The sequence below is a fragment of the Falco punctatus genome, assembly GCF_963210335.1.
Source record: "Falco punctatus genome assembly, chromosome: 14".
Taxonomy (NCBI): Eukaryota; Metazoa; Chordata; class Aves; order Falconiformes; family Falconidae; genus Falco; species Falco punctatus.
Genome location: NC_137594.1, coordinates 2,421,535 through 2,437,475, shown reverse-complemented (window position 1 = coordinate 2,437,475; position 15,941 = coordinate 2,421,535). Strand labels below are relative to the sequence as shown.

Here is a 15,941-nt window from a genome sequence, read left to right as displayed (position 1 = left end):
CCCCCCGGCTCCTCCCCCTCGGATGTTTTTAATTTGGGCTTTTCGCAAGGGGGCGTGGCCTCCCCAGGCTCCTCCCTCTCCGAGGTTCATTGATCTTTACACAAGGGGGCGTGACCTCTCCATGCTCCTCCCCCTCTGGGTTCCTCCCCTCAGACACTTCATTAAGCTTCCCCCAAAGGGGATGTGGTCTCCCCAGGCCCCTCCTCCCCAAAGGGGGTGGGGTTTGACCAAACTCCTCCCACCCCTCCTGCCTGCCTGGGACCCCCATGGCGGGGGCTGGGGGTGCCCCATGGGCAGGGCGGTGCCCGCCCGGGGCTGGAGCAGGGAGCCAGGGCACCCGGTGGGTAGGGGGCGGCTGGGGCTGGGGAGGGGGGTACTCACTGATGAGGTTGGTGGATTTGGGGGGCACGAAGAAGTCGGGCAGGTAGAGCCACTTGATGAGCGCCGAGTTGATGGGGAGGGCCCGGCTCCAGCGCCATGGATAGTCTGGGGGGGCAGCGGGCACACTGCATGCCAGCCCCCAGCCCCGAGCCAGGGCAGGCAGCCTGCCCGCACACGGACCCCCACTGCACTGACCCCTGCCAAGGCCAGGTGCCCCCAGCCCTGCCCCTTACCCACGCAGAGGGCGGGCGGCATGCCCACACACAGCAGGTACTGGTAGAGGAGGAAGATGACGAGGAAGAGGCAGTACTTGGGCCAGAGGCGGGCGATGGCCGCCCGCCGGCGTCGTGTCAGGATGACGACCAGCCAGCAGCCGTGCAGGATCACCATGAAGTTCATTCGCTGCCCGATCACATTCACCGTCATCAGGAAGCAGATCTGGGGCGGGGGGGGATGCAGAGGCTCAGCCCCGGGGTGCTGGGAGTGGTGGGACCCCACCCCGCAGCACCTGCTCCCCACCTCCAAGCCAAACTTGTAGTAGAAATAGTTGAGGAAGTATTTGGCACAGCTGCCGAGGCCATGGTCGAGGTGCTCACGGGAGATGTCCTCAAAGATGGTCTCTGTGACGGGGGCCACCAGCTGCTCCTGCTTGCGGTAGTACTCCTGGCGCCGGTACACCACCGCCTCGAACACCAGCAGCAGCAGCACCAGGAGGTGGTTCTGGGGGCAGGGAGGGCGGGGGGGATGCTCAGGACCACGGCATGCCACTGAGCATCCCCCTGACACGGTGGTCTCCACAGACAGGGTGTCCTCATGCCCACCTGGATGTAGCCCAGGTTGGGGTAGCCCTTGCGGATGCCGAACCAGTTGGCAGGGTCCACAGGGCCGCGGTACAGCGTGGAGTTGCCCAGCTCCTCTGGGCTCAGGTTGGTGCCATTTTGCTGCGGCTGCAAAGAGGAGCACCACCGGGCGTCAGCACCCCTCGCCCCTGCCACCAGACCCCCCCTCCAGCCAGGGAACCCACAAGCATCCCAAGAACCAGGCATGCCCCTGGCACGGCCGCCCAGGCACCTGGGTGCAGTTGCTGGAGTACTCGTGGGGGTCGACAATCTTGAGCTGGTAGAGCATCTTGCAGACGATGATGATGCAGGTCCAGACGGTGGAGAGGCAGGAGGCCATGTGGCGGAACCGGCAGTAGGGCATGGCGAAGGCCCACAGCAAAACCAGCAAGAAGTTCATCAGCGATACCTGGGGCAGTGGCCACGTCAGCACCCCAGGGTGCCTGGCTGAGCCCCCCCCATGCCAGCATCCCAGGGCTGGTACCTCTTGCAGGGCCACCCAGACAGTGTAAAGAGCCACCAGCTTGAGGATGTGGAGCTCCAGTAGACGCCCCACAAAGACCTGTCCACGGGTCAGCTTGTCCGAAAAGGTCCAGCCCAGCACGATCAGGCGCTCCAGCACCAGCCCCCATTTGGTAGGCGCTGCAGGGACATGGACTGTCACGGACACCCCTGCAGCCCCTCTGGCTCAGAGGGTACCCCAACCCATCCCTGTATCCTCCCACGCTTGGAGGACACCCCAATCCATTCCCACAACCTTCCAGCCTTGGAGGACACCCTAATCCATCCCTGTACTCTCCCAGGCCTTTCCTGGATCAGAGGACACCCCAATGCATCCTCAGACCCTCCCAGACCTGGAGGACACCCCAATCCACCATCCCTGCAGCTGTTCCCAACCCCTTCCTGGCTCAGAGGACACCCCAACCCATACTCATCCCCTCCTAGCCTTGGAGGACACCCCGAATTCTTCCCTGCACCCATTCCCAGCCCCTTCCTGGCTCCGAGGATGCCCCAACCCACACCCATCCCCTCCCACGCTTGGAGGACACCCCAAATTCATCCCTGCACCCATTCCCAGCCCCTTCCTGGCTCAGAGGATGCCCCAACCCATCCCTGTACCCTCCCACACTCGGATGACACCCCAAATCCATCCCTGCCTCCCTTCCAGCCCCTTCCCAGCTTGGAGAACACCCCATCCAGCCCTGTCCCCCCATCCCTGACTGGTACCCTGTGACACAGTGCTGGAGTCGCCTGTCTCGGCGCTCTCGGCAGCAGGTGCACCCCGCAGCAGCCGGCTCCCATACAGCTCCTCTGGCCTGTGGGGAGGTGGGCTCAGAGCAGGGACGGGGGGCTCGGGGTGCAGGGGTGGTCACCCTGGCACAGGGCTTTACCTGGGGATGGCGCAGGGTGGCGGAGAGGCAGCGGGGATGTGCTCCAGGTCAGTGATGTGCATGAAGGGGCGGTGGAAGTAATGGAGCTGGAGAATGCAGGCCAGGAGGAAGAAGCCTGGGATGAGGGTGCTGGAGAAGAGCTCGGAGACGCTGAACTGCTCCAGGCCCAGGTCGCCCAGCCTGGGCGGGGACAGGAGGGTTAATGTGGGGCCACATTCAGCCCATCCTGCATGGGCATTCGGCCACCACACTGGAGCTCAACCCCCACTCCCCCTGTGCCTCAGTTTCCCCATTCGCAACACATCCCTTGGCCACGTCCTGGTGCCACCCCGGGGCTGGCAGCAGCAGGGATCCCCCCGGCGGGTTGGGGGCACTCACTGCTCATTGGTGAGGCCTGTCAGGTTTCTCCAGTACATGGGGAAGTCCTCAAACTGGAAGGTGTAGACAGCGATGAGCACCAGCATGGTGTATGCCACCACCAGCCACCAAAAGCCCTTCAGCACCTTGCGCCACAGGCTGTAGTACACCTGCGGGGACAGGGACATCAGCGGGGCCGCGCCAGCGACGGGGATGGGGACAGGGAAGGGTCCCCGGCCCCCCTACCTGGAAGAGGGTGAGGCAGAGGAGGAAGAGAAACATGTAGACGATCTTGTAGACAACGAGGCGCCCGGCGAAGCTCACCACGATGAACATGCCGGCACAGACGCAGATCCAGTATTTGGCGTAGAAATCCCGCACCAGGTCCCCCAGTGCCTTCAGCACGTCCCGCTGCGGGCTGGGCTCTGCCAGGCAGGGAAGGGGCTGCAGGCAGTCGGGCGGGGGGCACATGTGTCCCCCCCCACCCAGTAGCTGCCTCTCTCCGGGCGCTTGCAACCTGGGGACGCTCAGCCTGGCACAGGGTCCCTCTGAATGGGTGACACTGGGAGCCCTCACCTGTGTCCGAGATGGTCACCTCCAGGAGCGGGGTGGCTGGGCACCTCCTCGTTAGCAGCTTCTCCTTAACGAACTGCCGCAGCAGCAGCCAGAAGGTGAGGGTGAGCAGGAGCTGCGGGGACAGGCGGTGAGCAGGGACAGCTGGGTGCTGGCAGGGATGGGGACAGGGACAGCACCGGGCTTACCTTAGCCCCCAGGTCCAAGCAGGGATATTTGGGGCGCACCAGCCCCAGCTGCTCAAGGCTCATGAAGCCGACGCGGGTGGGCAGCTCGGGGGCCAGGTCCATGCACCAGACGTACTGCAGGCTGCAGAGAGCGATGCCGTAGAGGAGGAGGAAGGGCGAGCAGAGCATGGCGAAGTGATGCCGGCTGCGCACCGTCCAGATGAGGCATGCCCAGAGCAGCAGCACGAAGGTCAGCCAGCTGTGGTAGGTGATGCTCCACACCTGCAGGCAGGTGGGATGCGGCTGCTCGCCCGGGCTCAGGCTGGGAGGTGGCCCTTCCGTGCCCATCCCCCTCCCCAGCCCCTTACCATCATGGCGATGAGGGCGCAGACATAACTCTGGTTCATGATGACGTGGCCCAGGGTGTGCAGGGGCAGCCGCTCCGTTGGACGCCTCCTGCCTGGCCACGGGGAAGGGGACCGTGAGCCACCCCCTGGGCCATGGGCAGGGCTTGGGCAGGGGGAGGTGGTGAGGACGGGCTTACCCGGCTGTGGCGAGTTGCCCATGATGTGGACAGTGCAGTTCTCGGTGTCGTTGCCCGGCTTCCCGGTGCTGGAGGACAGCATGGGCTGGGGGGGCAGAAAGGGCTCAGAGCCCACCCTGGCACCCCCAGAGCACCCCATACCTGTTCCCCCATCACCGGGGGGGGCACATCCCTCCCAAACCCACCTTGGTGTCTTCAGCTATGCCATCGGAGTTCTTGGGCCAGCTCTCCAGCTCCACCAACTCCCTCGCTGGTGGCTGTGCTGGTGCCACGGTTCTCTGCAAGGGGCAGGAGCCAGCTCAGGGCACACCTGCAGCTGCCAGGGGGGGAGGCCTGCTGCAGGCACCCCCCTGCTGCAGGCACCCCCCTGACCCCCACCTCCCCTCCACCAGGCACCCCCGGTGCCAGGGCTGCGGCAGTCAGAGCAGCAGGGTGCGCTGGGCATCAGCAAGGGGTCCGGCTGTGCCCTGCAGCCCCTCACCCTAGCTTCCAGTCGGCGCAGCTTCACCAGGGTGGCCATGGTGTAGTAGAGCAGGAGCAGGATGCCAGGGTTGGTGTAGACGGGCCAGGGGTGGCCAGTGTTGAGCACCAGGGCGTTGGGCCGGGAGCAGTTGAGGTACAGGACAATGTCCTTGAAGCCAAACACCCTGCAGGGATGGAGCAGCTGGCATTACCCCTGCAACCGGGACCCCCATCATGAGCCAAGGTCCCGTCCCGGTGCTGGCACCGCACATGGCTTCACCGGGTAGCCTCTGAGCACCCTCCCCGCTGCAGCTGGCAGTGGGATGGGAGCCAAGCAAGGCATCGGGCTGGCCACTCCACCAGGGTGGCACAGGGACCCATGGCACGGCTCCCTCCCCAGGGACTCACCGTGCCCAGATGGTGGGGGGCGGGAAGACCCCCTGGACGAAGGGTGACTGGTAGGCATAGAGACAGACAAGGTGGCCGGCAGCGTAGACGCCGACAAGGATGCAGAGGGTGTTGAAGGCAAGGCGGCTGGCGGGGAGGTGGCAAGCCCACCACGTGCACAGCCCCACAAAGAGCAGATAGTAGACGCTGGAGGAGGCGGAAGGCAGGGTGATCCCTGGGGAGCAGCACCCACAGGCAGTCAGTGCACAGCCGAGCATCCTCCGGCCACGCCGCCCCCGGCCCAGCATCCTGCCCTGGGCCGAGCATTGCCTCTGGCAGTATGGTCACCAAGACACCCCCCAGGGCATCGAATGCCCCCCACGTCCCATACCCACCAGCCAAGGCCAGCAGCAGGATGGCCAGGCCCTTCCCAGCCACCCAGAGCAGCCAGTGAGCCGTCACCCGCAGCCTGGTGCTCAGCGGCGTGTTCGTGTCAGCCGTGCCACCGTGCCACTCCACGTCCTCCTCTTCCCCCTGCCAGGTGAGGAGAGCGTGGCGTGAGCCCCACGGCCTGACCCTGGGCAGCCCACCAGCTCCAGGCTGCTCCAGGCCATGCCTCAGTTTTCCCACTTGAGGGAGAGCATGGGTGGACAGCCGGGGCATCCTGCCCGGTGCTGTGCGGGCGCGCAGCCCGGCACCGGGCCGTGTTTATCTCATTAGCCGCTTGGAAAGCACCTCCGAAAGGCGGCTGTTTTTCTTGGCGCCGGCACCCAGGTTCCCAGCACTGAGCTTTTCTCCAGGCTGCCTCCCGCGCTGGCCCCGCGCTCACGGCAAAGGCGTTTGCATCGGCCGGCACTCCGGTTACAGCCCAGCCGCAGCCGAGCGCCCGCCACGACAGCCCAGACCAGTGCCAAGCACCCCAAAACGGGGCTGAGCCCCGAGAGGTGTCTGCTGAGCTTGGGGGTGCCATCAGCATCTGCCCGGGTGATGCCAGTGCCGTGAGCCCAGCGCCCCGGTGCCCTGCTGGCACGGCACGGCACCCAGCCCTGCACCCTGTGGGCGAGCTCCAGCTGGGTGCCAGCAGCCCCCCCGACCGCCCTTCCCGAGCCCAGGGGTTTCGGTGTGGCAGTGCCAGCCGGAGCCTGGGGGTGCCCGCACCACGCTCCCCTCACCGGGGGCAGCCCCACATCAACCGGTGCTGTGGGGCCGGGCTGTTTGCTGGGATCCCTACGGCAACGTGGGAGCAAACACGGGCACTGCTGACGGCAGAGTCACCCCAACCCACAGGAGGTGCCGTGGTGATGACCCAGCCCCTCCACCACCGCCTGCTCAGCCAGGCGGCCAAAACTGCCCCAGCCCGGGTCCCCAGCCACCGGGGACACCTCTCTGCCAAGCCCCGATGTGCCAGGCTGCCCTCCCCAGGGAGCAGACCCCCCGCCATGCCCCAGGGAGGCTGGAGGGGCTCGGTGGGACGCTCTGGGTGGGATGCTGCTGATGGCGCCTGGGCTGGCTCTTACCTGCTCAAGGGGCTCCAGGGACTCGGGTCTCCGGCCACGGGCGGCAGCACCTGCCTTGGGGACCAGGCGGCGGCACAGACACAGGCAGAGGGACGAGACCAGCAGGATGCCGACGTCGGGTGCCACGAGACGCACCGAGTTGGGGATGTCGCTCAAGTCCAGCCTGCAGCAGGGAACACGGGGCAGGGAAGGGCTTGGGGGTGCCCCCCACCCACCGCTGCCAGCCCCCACCCCACACTGCTGCGGTGCCCTTACCTGGTGACCCCGATGTGGCGGGCAAGGACCTCCCAGGTGCTGCCTGTGGGGAAGCAGGGAGGCACTGAGTTTGGCAGACCCCACGTGGGCAGGCTCCGAGCCCACCCAGAGCAGGGGGCTTCCCCACAGGGAGAACGTCCCAGCTCATGGGGGCCCTGGATGGGGTCTGCGCCCAGTGCAGCGGCTGCCAAGTGGGCACCCTGGCACAGCACAGCATGCACCAGCGCTGGGATCCCACAGAGCCCCAGTGGCCCCCCAGCACCCAGCAGGATGGGATCCCCGCACCTGCATGTCACTTGCTTGGGGGTCCAGCCCCGGGGCACTACAGTGAGTGGGTGAAGCCTGGGGGAGCAGAGGTGTGGGAGGGCGAGGGCAGGCACGGGCACCCCTGCGGCAGCCTGCCCTGGTGCCCTGTACTCACAGCTGGGCCCCAGCAGCTGATCCAGGACGGGCAGCGTGTACAGGCATATCTGGAAAACGAAGTGGGCGAGGAGGAAGAGGATGCTGGTGCCCAGCAGAGCTTTGAGGAGGCAGCTGGTGTGACCTGTGAGACACGGGCAACCCATTACCTATCGACCAAGGTGGCCCCGGGGAGAACAAGCATCCCCAGCGGGGACCTAGCACCCTTGGGAAGAGCTGGGAAGGGGTGCACTGAAACTGTGCCCAGAGATGCGAGGGGTCTTCCCCAGGGACAGGGTCCCACCAGGACTTTGCAGGTCTCACCATGCACCCAGCACAGCCTAAGAGCATCCTTTCTACTGCATTACTGGGGAAACCGAGACACAGGGCAATGCAGGGAGCCAGAGCCCCAGGACCACACTCCCTCCCGTCGCCCCTGCAGCACCTTCCAACCCAGCTGGCATCAGGCGCTTCCCTGGTCCCACCGTATGGGGACTGGCATCGGGACACAGCTCACATCCCCATCCCGATCCCTGGTGGAATGTCCTGGAGGGGGACTGGGGGTGGCTGCTAAGGGGTCCCCCACACCGTGAGCTCCATCAGATCTTCCACCAGCTGCAGCTGTGCCCCCATCCCACCCAGCTCCCTGGGCCATGTGCCCGTTTTCCCAGCCACGGGACAGGCAGCGAGCCCACCACAGCTGCACACCGGCCGGGGGGGTGGCCCTGGGCCAAAAAATTTCCCTCCACTTGTTTTTTCCTGTAAATCCGCATGAAGGCTCTCAGCAGCACCCGGGCTGCGGGGCCGTGCGAGCCCATGAAATATTCAGAGGGCAAAGCTTTTAGCTGCAGCCGTGCCAGGCACTGCTGGCTTGTGCTACAGCATGGCTCAGCGTGGCACCGAGGGCAGGGAGACAGCGGGGGCTATGGCACTCCCTGCCCCGCACAGGGGCACGTCCCATGCACCCGCTGCCGGGGACATGCTCCCATGCACCCACCACGGGCGACGCATCCCCCGTGCCCCCCACACACGTGCCCGGGCAGGGTGGGGGGGCTGCTTGTGGTCCATCCCTGCCCACCTGGCAGGCACAGCCTGGCCCTGAGGTTTCTGGTTAATGAGGCTGGGGCTCAAAACTGGCCGTTTTGGAGCAGGAGGCCTATTAATAGCCACACTGGGCTATAATTAACAGAGCAACACTGCCACGCGGAGCCACGCTGCTCAGCCGGGGGGAAACCGCAGGGGAAGGAGGGCAGGTACCCACTGGAGCATGGCTGGCAGCCCCCGCGCTGCCCACCTCCCCCAGGCAGAGCTGCCCACCCTGCTGCCCACCCCCCGCACCCCAGGCTGAGCCCCTTACCTCTGGCGGAGTGCTGGGTGGGCCCCGAGAACCAGGGCAGGAGCAGCAGGAAGAGCAGGTACACCAGGGAGAGGACGTTGAAGCGGAAGAGGCAGGCTGCGGGCACAGGTACGGGCAGCGTCAGCACCAGGGATGCAGCACCGGGAGGGTGCTGCACCCCACTAGGCTCCTGGCTACATTCCCTCCCACCCTGGGGATCCCCAAAACAAGAGGCACCCCAAAATGATGGGTAGTCCTGGATGGGGGCTCAAGCCCCCCGTAAGACACCGGTGGGAGGAGGGACACAGGCAGGAGCCTGGGCTGGGTCAGTCCCAGTGACCCACACAGGGAGGGGACACACTGCCAGACATGTGGGGTGACAGGGGGACAAGAGCCACGAGCAGAACCTGCTGCATTTGCACATCACTCCTGCAAGCCCACGCCACGGTTCGCAGGGAGCCTCGCGGCTGGGCTGGGACCCCCACCCACGGCCACCCCGGGGCTGGCACAGCCCCTCACCTGCACCCAGCCCCGGCGCGGGCGCGCCACCAGCTCACCACCTTCCCTCTCGCTTATTTTTAGACCTAAATTACAGCTTGTTTGCAGGCACGAAACCGTATGAGGAGCTGGGCAGGGAGCTGGGATGAGCCAGCACCCGGTGGAGCTGCCACCAGCGGGGACAGAGACCGAAAGGCTGGGACATCCCAGGGCAGCTGCCGCCGTGCCTGGGGACGCACGGGACGTGGCGTTCCCATCGGCTGCATGCACACGCCAGACGAGCGGTGACAGACACCGCCACATGGAGCGGTGCGAGCTGGGACCAGCCACGGGACAGACCTGTGGCTGCCCAGCCATGAGGCCACGGTGATGGGCACGGCCACTTCGAGGCACCCGCCGGCCCAGCGGAGAGGAAGGGAGTCACGGGGAGGGGTGACTTCGCTTTCAACTGAGCCCCTGTCCCAGGGTGTCCCTCCATCCTCTCCCCTGCAAACCAGAGGAATCTTTCCCAGTGTCACCCCCCCAGCAGGCTGGCGGGACCTCACTTTGGGTAGGGGGATCCCTCCAGGGTGGGGGACCCCACTCTGGGTAGGGGACATTCCCCCGGAGCAGCCCAGGGAGGGGACAGCCCCAGTGTTGGGGACCTCAGCTTTGTGTAGCCAGGGGACCTGCTCCCCTTGGCACCCCACTTGGGAACAGGGAGAGGCAGTGGGGGCCGAGAGGGCAGCCCCCGGCCCCATGGGGCTGGGGGCCGAGGCGAGGGGCAGGCCAAGCGCCAGGAGACGTGCTCAGCACCACCAGCCCGGCACAGCCCTTCCTGTGTTTACAAGGCTTCAATGGGACGGCACATCCTGGGGCAAGGGACAACGCAGTGAAGGGGGACACTGCGCCGCCCCCCATGAGCAGCCCAGCACCCCAGGGTGTCCCTGGAGGGTGCGGGGCTGACGGGAGAGGAGGCACCTGGAACGCACCCAGCAGCCCGGGCCACATCCCACGTGGCACCTGTCGGGGCTAAAGCTGGTCCCACACCGGGGTCCCCAGCCGGCTCCCCGCCCCGGGCAGCGCAGGCAGCCCCCACGGGGGGGGGGGGCAACAGGGTGCCCAGGGTGGGGGGACTGGGACCACCATCCCACCAGCCACCCTTCCGCGGTGACCCCAGGACGTGTCACCTCCCCACTGCCGAGGGTTGCTGGCTACATTTCGGCAAACCATGATCTCATGGAGCAAATATTCTCCTTCCCGCCAGCGGTGATGGGGCTGAGAGGAGCCTTCCCAGCACGGGGGCGAGCCACTGCTCTGGCTTTCGTGGGAGCCAGCCAGCCCCCCGGCAGCCACCGGCACCCTCCACCCCAGCACCGACCCCACCGCTGCACCAGGGCAGCATCCTTTGGGTGAACCAGCCATGGCTACCCTGGGGGTGCTGGTGGCACGGAGGGGACTGGCTGTGCCAGAGCTCCGCTGGCGTCGCCCACCTGGGGTCTGCCCAAGAGCTGCGAGGAGGACAGGAATCGTGGCCACTGCAGGGAGACCCACCAGCATCGCTGGGCACACACACGCTGCAGGGAGCACCCGTGCCCAAAGCAACAGTGTGACCCACGTATTTTATGCCACTGGCACCTGGGACTGGGGACGTCACTCCCGGGCAGGGGCCAGCACAAAGCAGGCACCTCGGTGGCAGTGTCCTGGGGTCACCTGTGGCACCAGGAAGGGCTGGCAGCAGCTGCCTGCAAATGCAGGGCACCCCACTGCGCCCTGGGGCTGAAAACCAGCACCCATGGGACCCCCTCGCTGATGGTTCCCCCTCTGCCCCAGCTTGAGGCATCACCAGGAAAGCTCCCGGCAGGGTGGCCAGTGCTTGCCAGCTTCAACCAGCTTTTAAGGGATAACGAAGGAAAAAAAAAAAAACAAAACCAAACCAAAAAAACCACATTAAAAAGATGCCGATGGTGTGCTGGGCAGCCAGCAGCCCCCCGGCATGGCGCAGCCCACGATGCCCAGCTTTGCACCCACACCTCCTCGGCAGGGCCGGCTGCACCGGGGCGTGCCGTGGTGCCAGCCTGCGTGGGTGCTCTGTCCTGCACAGTCGGAGGAAACCGGTTCCCCACAGTGCTGACAGCAGGAAAAGTGCCGGGAGAAAAACCAGTTTGGCATGTGGGGAGTGTGATGGTGGGGAGAGCAGCCCTGCAGCGAAACCCACCTGCCCGCACCCATCCTCCCGGTGAGGAGCCAGGTGGGTGCAGCACCGTGGCACCCACCGTCCCCCACCCTGCGCAAGCAGCACCCACCACCCACGACACCCCACGGTTTCACCTCTGCCACACACACAGGGCAGGATATGGCCTGTGCTGAGCATCCCCCTTGCACCCCCGGCAAGGTTACCCTGGACCCTAACCCAGACCCCCCTGCTGAGCCCCGGGAGCAGCCGGATCAGCTCCCACGCTGCCAGGAGTTCACCGCCACCGCGGCCGCTGCTGGCAACCAGCGGCGAGTGAAATATTAACGACGTTAATGTGCCGGGAGGAGGATAAATTGCAGCGCCAGGGAGCTGGGCGAGATGTGTTGGGTTCCCTTCGCAGCAACCCATAATCTCCCTTTGAGGTCCCCCCGTGGGAGGGGATGGAGGCCAGCGGGGACCCGGGGGAGGGCAGGGACCCAGCGGTGAGGTGTGGGCAGCCGGGGAGAGCTGGCATCGGGGTCTCTCCCACCATAATCACACCGGGAAAGAGCAGCTGCGGGAGAGGATTGGGTGCTTGGTTTGCAGGGAGGGGGCTGTGCCAGACCCATCCCGTGCCCAGCCAGCTCCCAGGGACGGACCCATACCCAACAGCAGGGGGGCAGGGGGCTCCCCGGACCCTGCCAGTGATGGGGAGCCCCACACGCCAGCCCCACGGCACCAGCCCGCCTGTGCCCACACATGGCCCATACACCGATTGGCACCCGCGCAGCTGCTGGCTCTGTGGGGACCTGCGGCCGCTCAGGATTAATTAGAAGAGCTCTTTAATTCCCTGCCTGCCCTGCTGCTCTCACACAGGCCCGTTACCTGCTGCTGGAAGTGGGCAGCTCTGCCAATCTGCTTCCCTGCAGCCGAGTCCTGCCTCCCCCCTAACCGGCCCCAGCTGGGGTCCCAGGGTGACCCAGACAGGCTCCCCAGGGTGGCACTTTGCACCCAGGACCCTGCGCTCTGCATCCACTGGCTGTAAACCAGAGGCAGGCTGACGAACCTCGGCCACAGAGGTTCTCCCCACGCCAAAAATCTGGTCAGCCCCAAAGCAGCCAGCCACTGGGTCGGCAGAGCCAGCCGCCGGCGTGTTCCCAGCCCCGGCTCCTCTTTCCGGGAAGAGGGAGCAGCCCCACTGGTTCACCCGCCATATCCTGTTTTTGTGGAAAGTTAATCCTGCTCCTGCCAGCCCCCAGCCCTGCTCCCCAGGGATGCCGCAGGAGCTGCCCCAGGAGGGCACTGGGCTGGGTGCCAGCGTGTGCCACGGCTGCAGCCTGGGAAACCCCAGCAGCCAGTCAGCGACGGGACAGGGAACACACGGGACAGGGAACCCAGCGGCTGTGGGGACAGCTGCTCGCTGCCACCCCAGTGCCTGGGGACACCCCCTTCCCCAGCACCCACAGCCCCGGAGCTGCAGCCCCTACACCGGGCACGCACTGGGATGGGGGCCAGCACTGGGATGGCACAGCCCGTGCCAAGGGACTGGAGCAGCCCTCGGGACCTCCAGAGCCGTGGGCTCAGCACCGGCATGCCTGTGCCTATCTCCCGCTTGCACACCCGCCTGCGCACCAGGACTCATATCCCCATCACACGCAGACATCCCCAGATCCACCATAATATTCCCATGACAGTGGCTGCCATACAGTAGCGCTAAGGAGTGTCCAAACACAGACACACACACACCCCTCCTCACCAAGCGGGGACCCACTGCACCCCCAGGGAGCCCCCACAGCATCACCCACCTCAATGGGGCTTTGCAAAAGGCTCAGTCCTGGGGAGATGGGCACCACAGCCCGGGCAGGCTGCCGGCAGCCGGCCCGGTGCCTCCCATCCCCCTGTGCGCCTGGGGAGGAAACGGCAGTTATTGCTCTTGGAGACAGCGGTGGCTTTTTTTTTTTTTAATTTTTCTTCTTTTTTTTTTTTTCCCCTCCTCTTTTTTATTTCCCTTCATTTTATAAAAAGCACCTGACCGCAGGAGGCAGCTGGCTGCAGCCCACATGCCCGCCAGCACCCAGCTGGGTAGCAGCCCCCTGTGGCACCCAGGACCCCTCAGGGACCCCCTGGCACCCCATCACCTTCTGGCCAGGCAGGGGGGCTCATCCAAGAGGGGCCATGTCCTCACCTCACCTCGAGTCAGGCCTTGCGATTTGGGAGGCACCACAGCCCAGGGAGGGGGGCTGCCACCCTCACCCATCACTTATGACCAAGCACCAAGGAGCCACCAGAGCTGTGAGCCAGAACCATCACCCAGCCCGGGTGTCTCGGCACAGAGCTGCCTGGTGTCCCCACACATGGGGTGCATGCTGCTGGGAAGGCACAGCAGGCCCCCGTTGGCTCCGTGCACCCCAATATCCCCAGCACGCAGGATGGAGCCGAGACATCTCCCTGCGCAGGGTGGGGATACGTCCCGTGGCACGGCTGGGAGCTGCATTGCAGGGATCCATGCCTGTACCAGCCATGGGAATGGGGGCTGCCCCAAGCAGAGCCATGGGACACACAGCTCCTGCACCTCCGCTGGCCTGGAGCTGGCCGGGAGCCGCCAGGAAACATCGTCCGGACGTTTGGGAAGAGCCTAACTGCTGGGGAAGGAAGTGCTGCAGGCGGGTCGTGCTCCGGGGCTCTTCCTCCCCCCCAGGTGCAGCAGGACGAGCCACATGCCCCTGTGCCTCAGTTTCCCCTCTTGGCGCAGGTGCGAGGCCCCAGGCCCCCGCCGAGTCACCCCCACGGCTATTTGGACAAGCGGCTGGAGCAGAAGGGAGCCGCTCCTCCAGGGCAGCCCCCACCCAAGTGGGGCCCCAAATTTAAACAAGCCACCTACGAGCTCACCGGGGGGAACGCCAACGCCACCAGCATCACCGGCAGCGGAAGACGGCACATCCCCAGCACAACATCCCAAACCGGAGCAGGGCAAGTATGCCAGCAAGCCTGGCACAATTTGGAGCCAAATCGGCAAAATTGGGGCAAACGGGCCCCATGCGCGAGGCCGCACCCAGAGGCCACGTGTCGCCCCGTGCACCCACGGGATGCACCCAGCAGCTCCCGCGCCCCGGAGCGGCGGTGTCACCCCACCGGCTGGGAGGCCTTGTGCAAGCAGCACCCGGCCACCTTCCCTTCCCAGCCCCGCTCGTAGGCAGGGTTATAATTAACCTCCTCACATCCTGCGCGATGCACTGAGTCACTCCTCGAGCAAACCAGAGCAAATAAAGAAGCTTTTTCAACAGTCACCAACTTCCCCTGCCAGCGAGGCTCACCCCGTGCCGGCGGCACGGCCAGCACCGTGCACCCCAAAATGCAGCCGGGACAGGGGCTGCTTGACTGGACACTGCTCCGGTTGGGCGCACACCCCTTCTCCGGGTGACGCTAGCCCAAAAGCCGTGCCACCACGCACGGGTCCTGCGAGCCCAGCGGCAGCCAGACCCTGCCTGTGCCCGGGCACAAGGAACCCGTTGAACAATCCTGTTTATGGAGACGGGTTTTTTTCCTTTGCGTCTATAGGTAAACGGGGAGTCCCCGAACAGGCTCCCCTGAGCAGCCAGGGTTCAAAGAGCTGATTCTTGTTCTGCGCGTCCCAGGACACGGGTATTTTCCAGGCCGGTAGCCAGAGGGTTGCCTTGGTGGGTGGCGCATCTGCCTTCAAAGGCCAGCGTTGCTTAAAGCGGGCAGGGAGCAGCCTGGGAGCCACGGCCCTGCAGAGGCTCTGCAGCCCGGCTGGGTGCCCCCGCTCCCGGCGGCAGCGTGGTACCCGGGCACGGGCCGCGATAGGTGCCAGCCACCCCCCGAGCATCGCCCATCCCCGCTGCCCCAGCGCCCTCCACACGCCCACCCTGGAACGGGCAGAGTGGCGAGCGGGGCGACAAACCGGGACGGTTCTGGCCCTCAGCGGCCCCCGGGTGCCTGGGGGTGCCCGCACCCGGCCCGCAGGCGCCGCAGCGCTCCCCGGGAGCGGGCTCGGTCCCGCGTGGGGCTGGGGGAAGGGGGGGCCGCCACAGCCGCGCGTCCCGCCCGCCTCCCTCGGGTGGGAAGTACCGCGACCCGGCTCACGCGTGGAGGGGGAACACCGCACGCACCCCAAAGCCCTCCCGAAGCCCCCGGGCCGGTGCGGCCGCACTCACCGGCGAGCAGGGCGAGCGGCAGCAGCAGCCAGTACAGCCCCGCGCACAGCGCCCGCCGCTCCATCCCTTCAGGCGGCGGGGGGGGGCCGGCCCATGCCCCGCCGAGCCCCGCCGAGCCGAGCCGTTCCGCCCCGCCGGGGCTGGGCAGGCCCCGCTGGCCGGTCCCGCAGCGCGGCGAAGGGACGCGCTTTCCCCCACCCCGCTCCCGCCGCCTTTATAAGCGGCGCCGCCCGCCCCCCTCGGCGGGCTGGCTCGGCACGGCTCTGCCCGGCACGGCCCGGCTGCGCTCTGCCCGGCACGGCCCGGCCCGGCACGGCCCGCCCCGCCTAGCGCCGCCCGCCGGCACTGCAGCCCCGCCACTGCTGCCACGAGTTGGCCGGTCTCAGCCCCGACGGCAGCGGGGGCGGCCCCGGGAGCTGCGCGCTGCGGCCCTGGGGTGCGGGGTAGCGACCCCGGACCCCGCAGCCCCCCCGGATCCCGCCGCTGGCAGAAAGGGTAGCACGGG

General features: G+C 66.6%; 1 protein-coding gene across 5 annotated transcripts in view; it reads right to left on the bottom strand.

The window, feature by feature from the left end:
* The window catches only part of PIEZO1 (piezo type mechanosensitive ion channel component 1 (Er blood group)), a 25,002-nt gene extending 9,061 nt beyond the window's left edge, over positions 1 to 15,941 (bottom strand). For 2 of the 5 annotated variants that reach the window (XM_080410624.1, XM_080410625.1), the window contains exons 1-23: positions 15,437 to 15,941; positions 8,630 to 8,725; positions 7,295 to 7,417; positions 6,874 to 6,916; positions 6,619 to 6,781; positions 5,497 to 5,635; positions 5,123 to 5,336; positions 4,734 to 4,899; positions 4,438 to 4,530; positions 4,253 to 4,337; positions 4,077 to 4,168; positions 3,730 to 3,990; positions 3,545 to 3,656; positions 3,215 to 3,393; positions 2,990 to 3,138; positions 2,612 to 2,791; positions 2,448 to 2,536; positions 1,705 to 1,862; positions 1,453 to 1,629; positions 1,203 to 1,328; positions 901 to 1,101; positions 615 to 819; positions 382 to 486 (exon numbers count right to left, since the gene is read on the bottom strand). In XM_080410624.1, the coding sequence (XP_080266750.1) occupies positions 382 to 486; positions 615 to 819; positions 901 to 1,101; positions 1,203 to 1,328; positions 1,453 to 1,629; positions 1,705 to 1,862; positions 2,448 to 2,536; positions 2,612 to 2,791; positions 2,990 to 3,138; positions 3,215 to 3,393; positions 3,545 to 3,656; positions 3,730 to 3,990; positions 4,077 to 4,168; positions 4,253 to 4,337; positions 4,438 to 4,530; positions 4,734 to 4,899; positions 5,123 to 5,336; positions 5,497 to 5,635; positions 6,619 to 6,781; positions 6,874 to 6,916; positions 7,295 to 7,417; positions 8,630 to 8,725; positions 15,437 to 15,500 (3,220 nt within the window). In that variant the 5' untranslated portion in view covers positions 15,501 to 15,941. Of the gene's footprint in view, positions 1 to 381; positions 487 to 614; positions 820 to 900; positions 1,102 to 1,202; positions 1,329 to 1,452; positions 1,630 to 1,704; positions 1,863 to 2,447; positions 2,537 to 2,611; positions 2,792 to 2,989; positions 3,139 to 3,214; positions 3,394 to 3,544; positions 3,657 to 3,729; positions 3,991 to 4,076; positions 4,338 to 4,437; positions 4,531 to 4,733; positions 4,900 to 5,122; positions 5,337 to 5,496; positions 5,636 to 6,618; positions 6,782 to 6,873; positions 6,917 to 7,294; positions 7,418 to 8,629; positions 8,726 to 15,436 lie in introns of those variants that run through there. The other 3 variants (XM_080410622.1, XM_080410623.1, XM_080410626.1) reach the window with 2 other exon arrangements.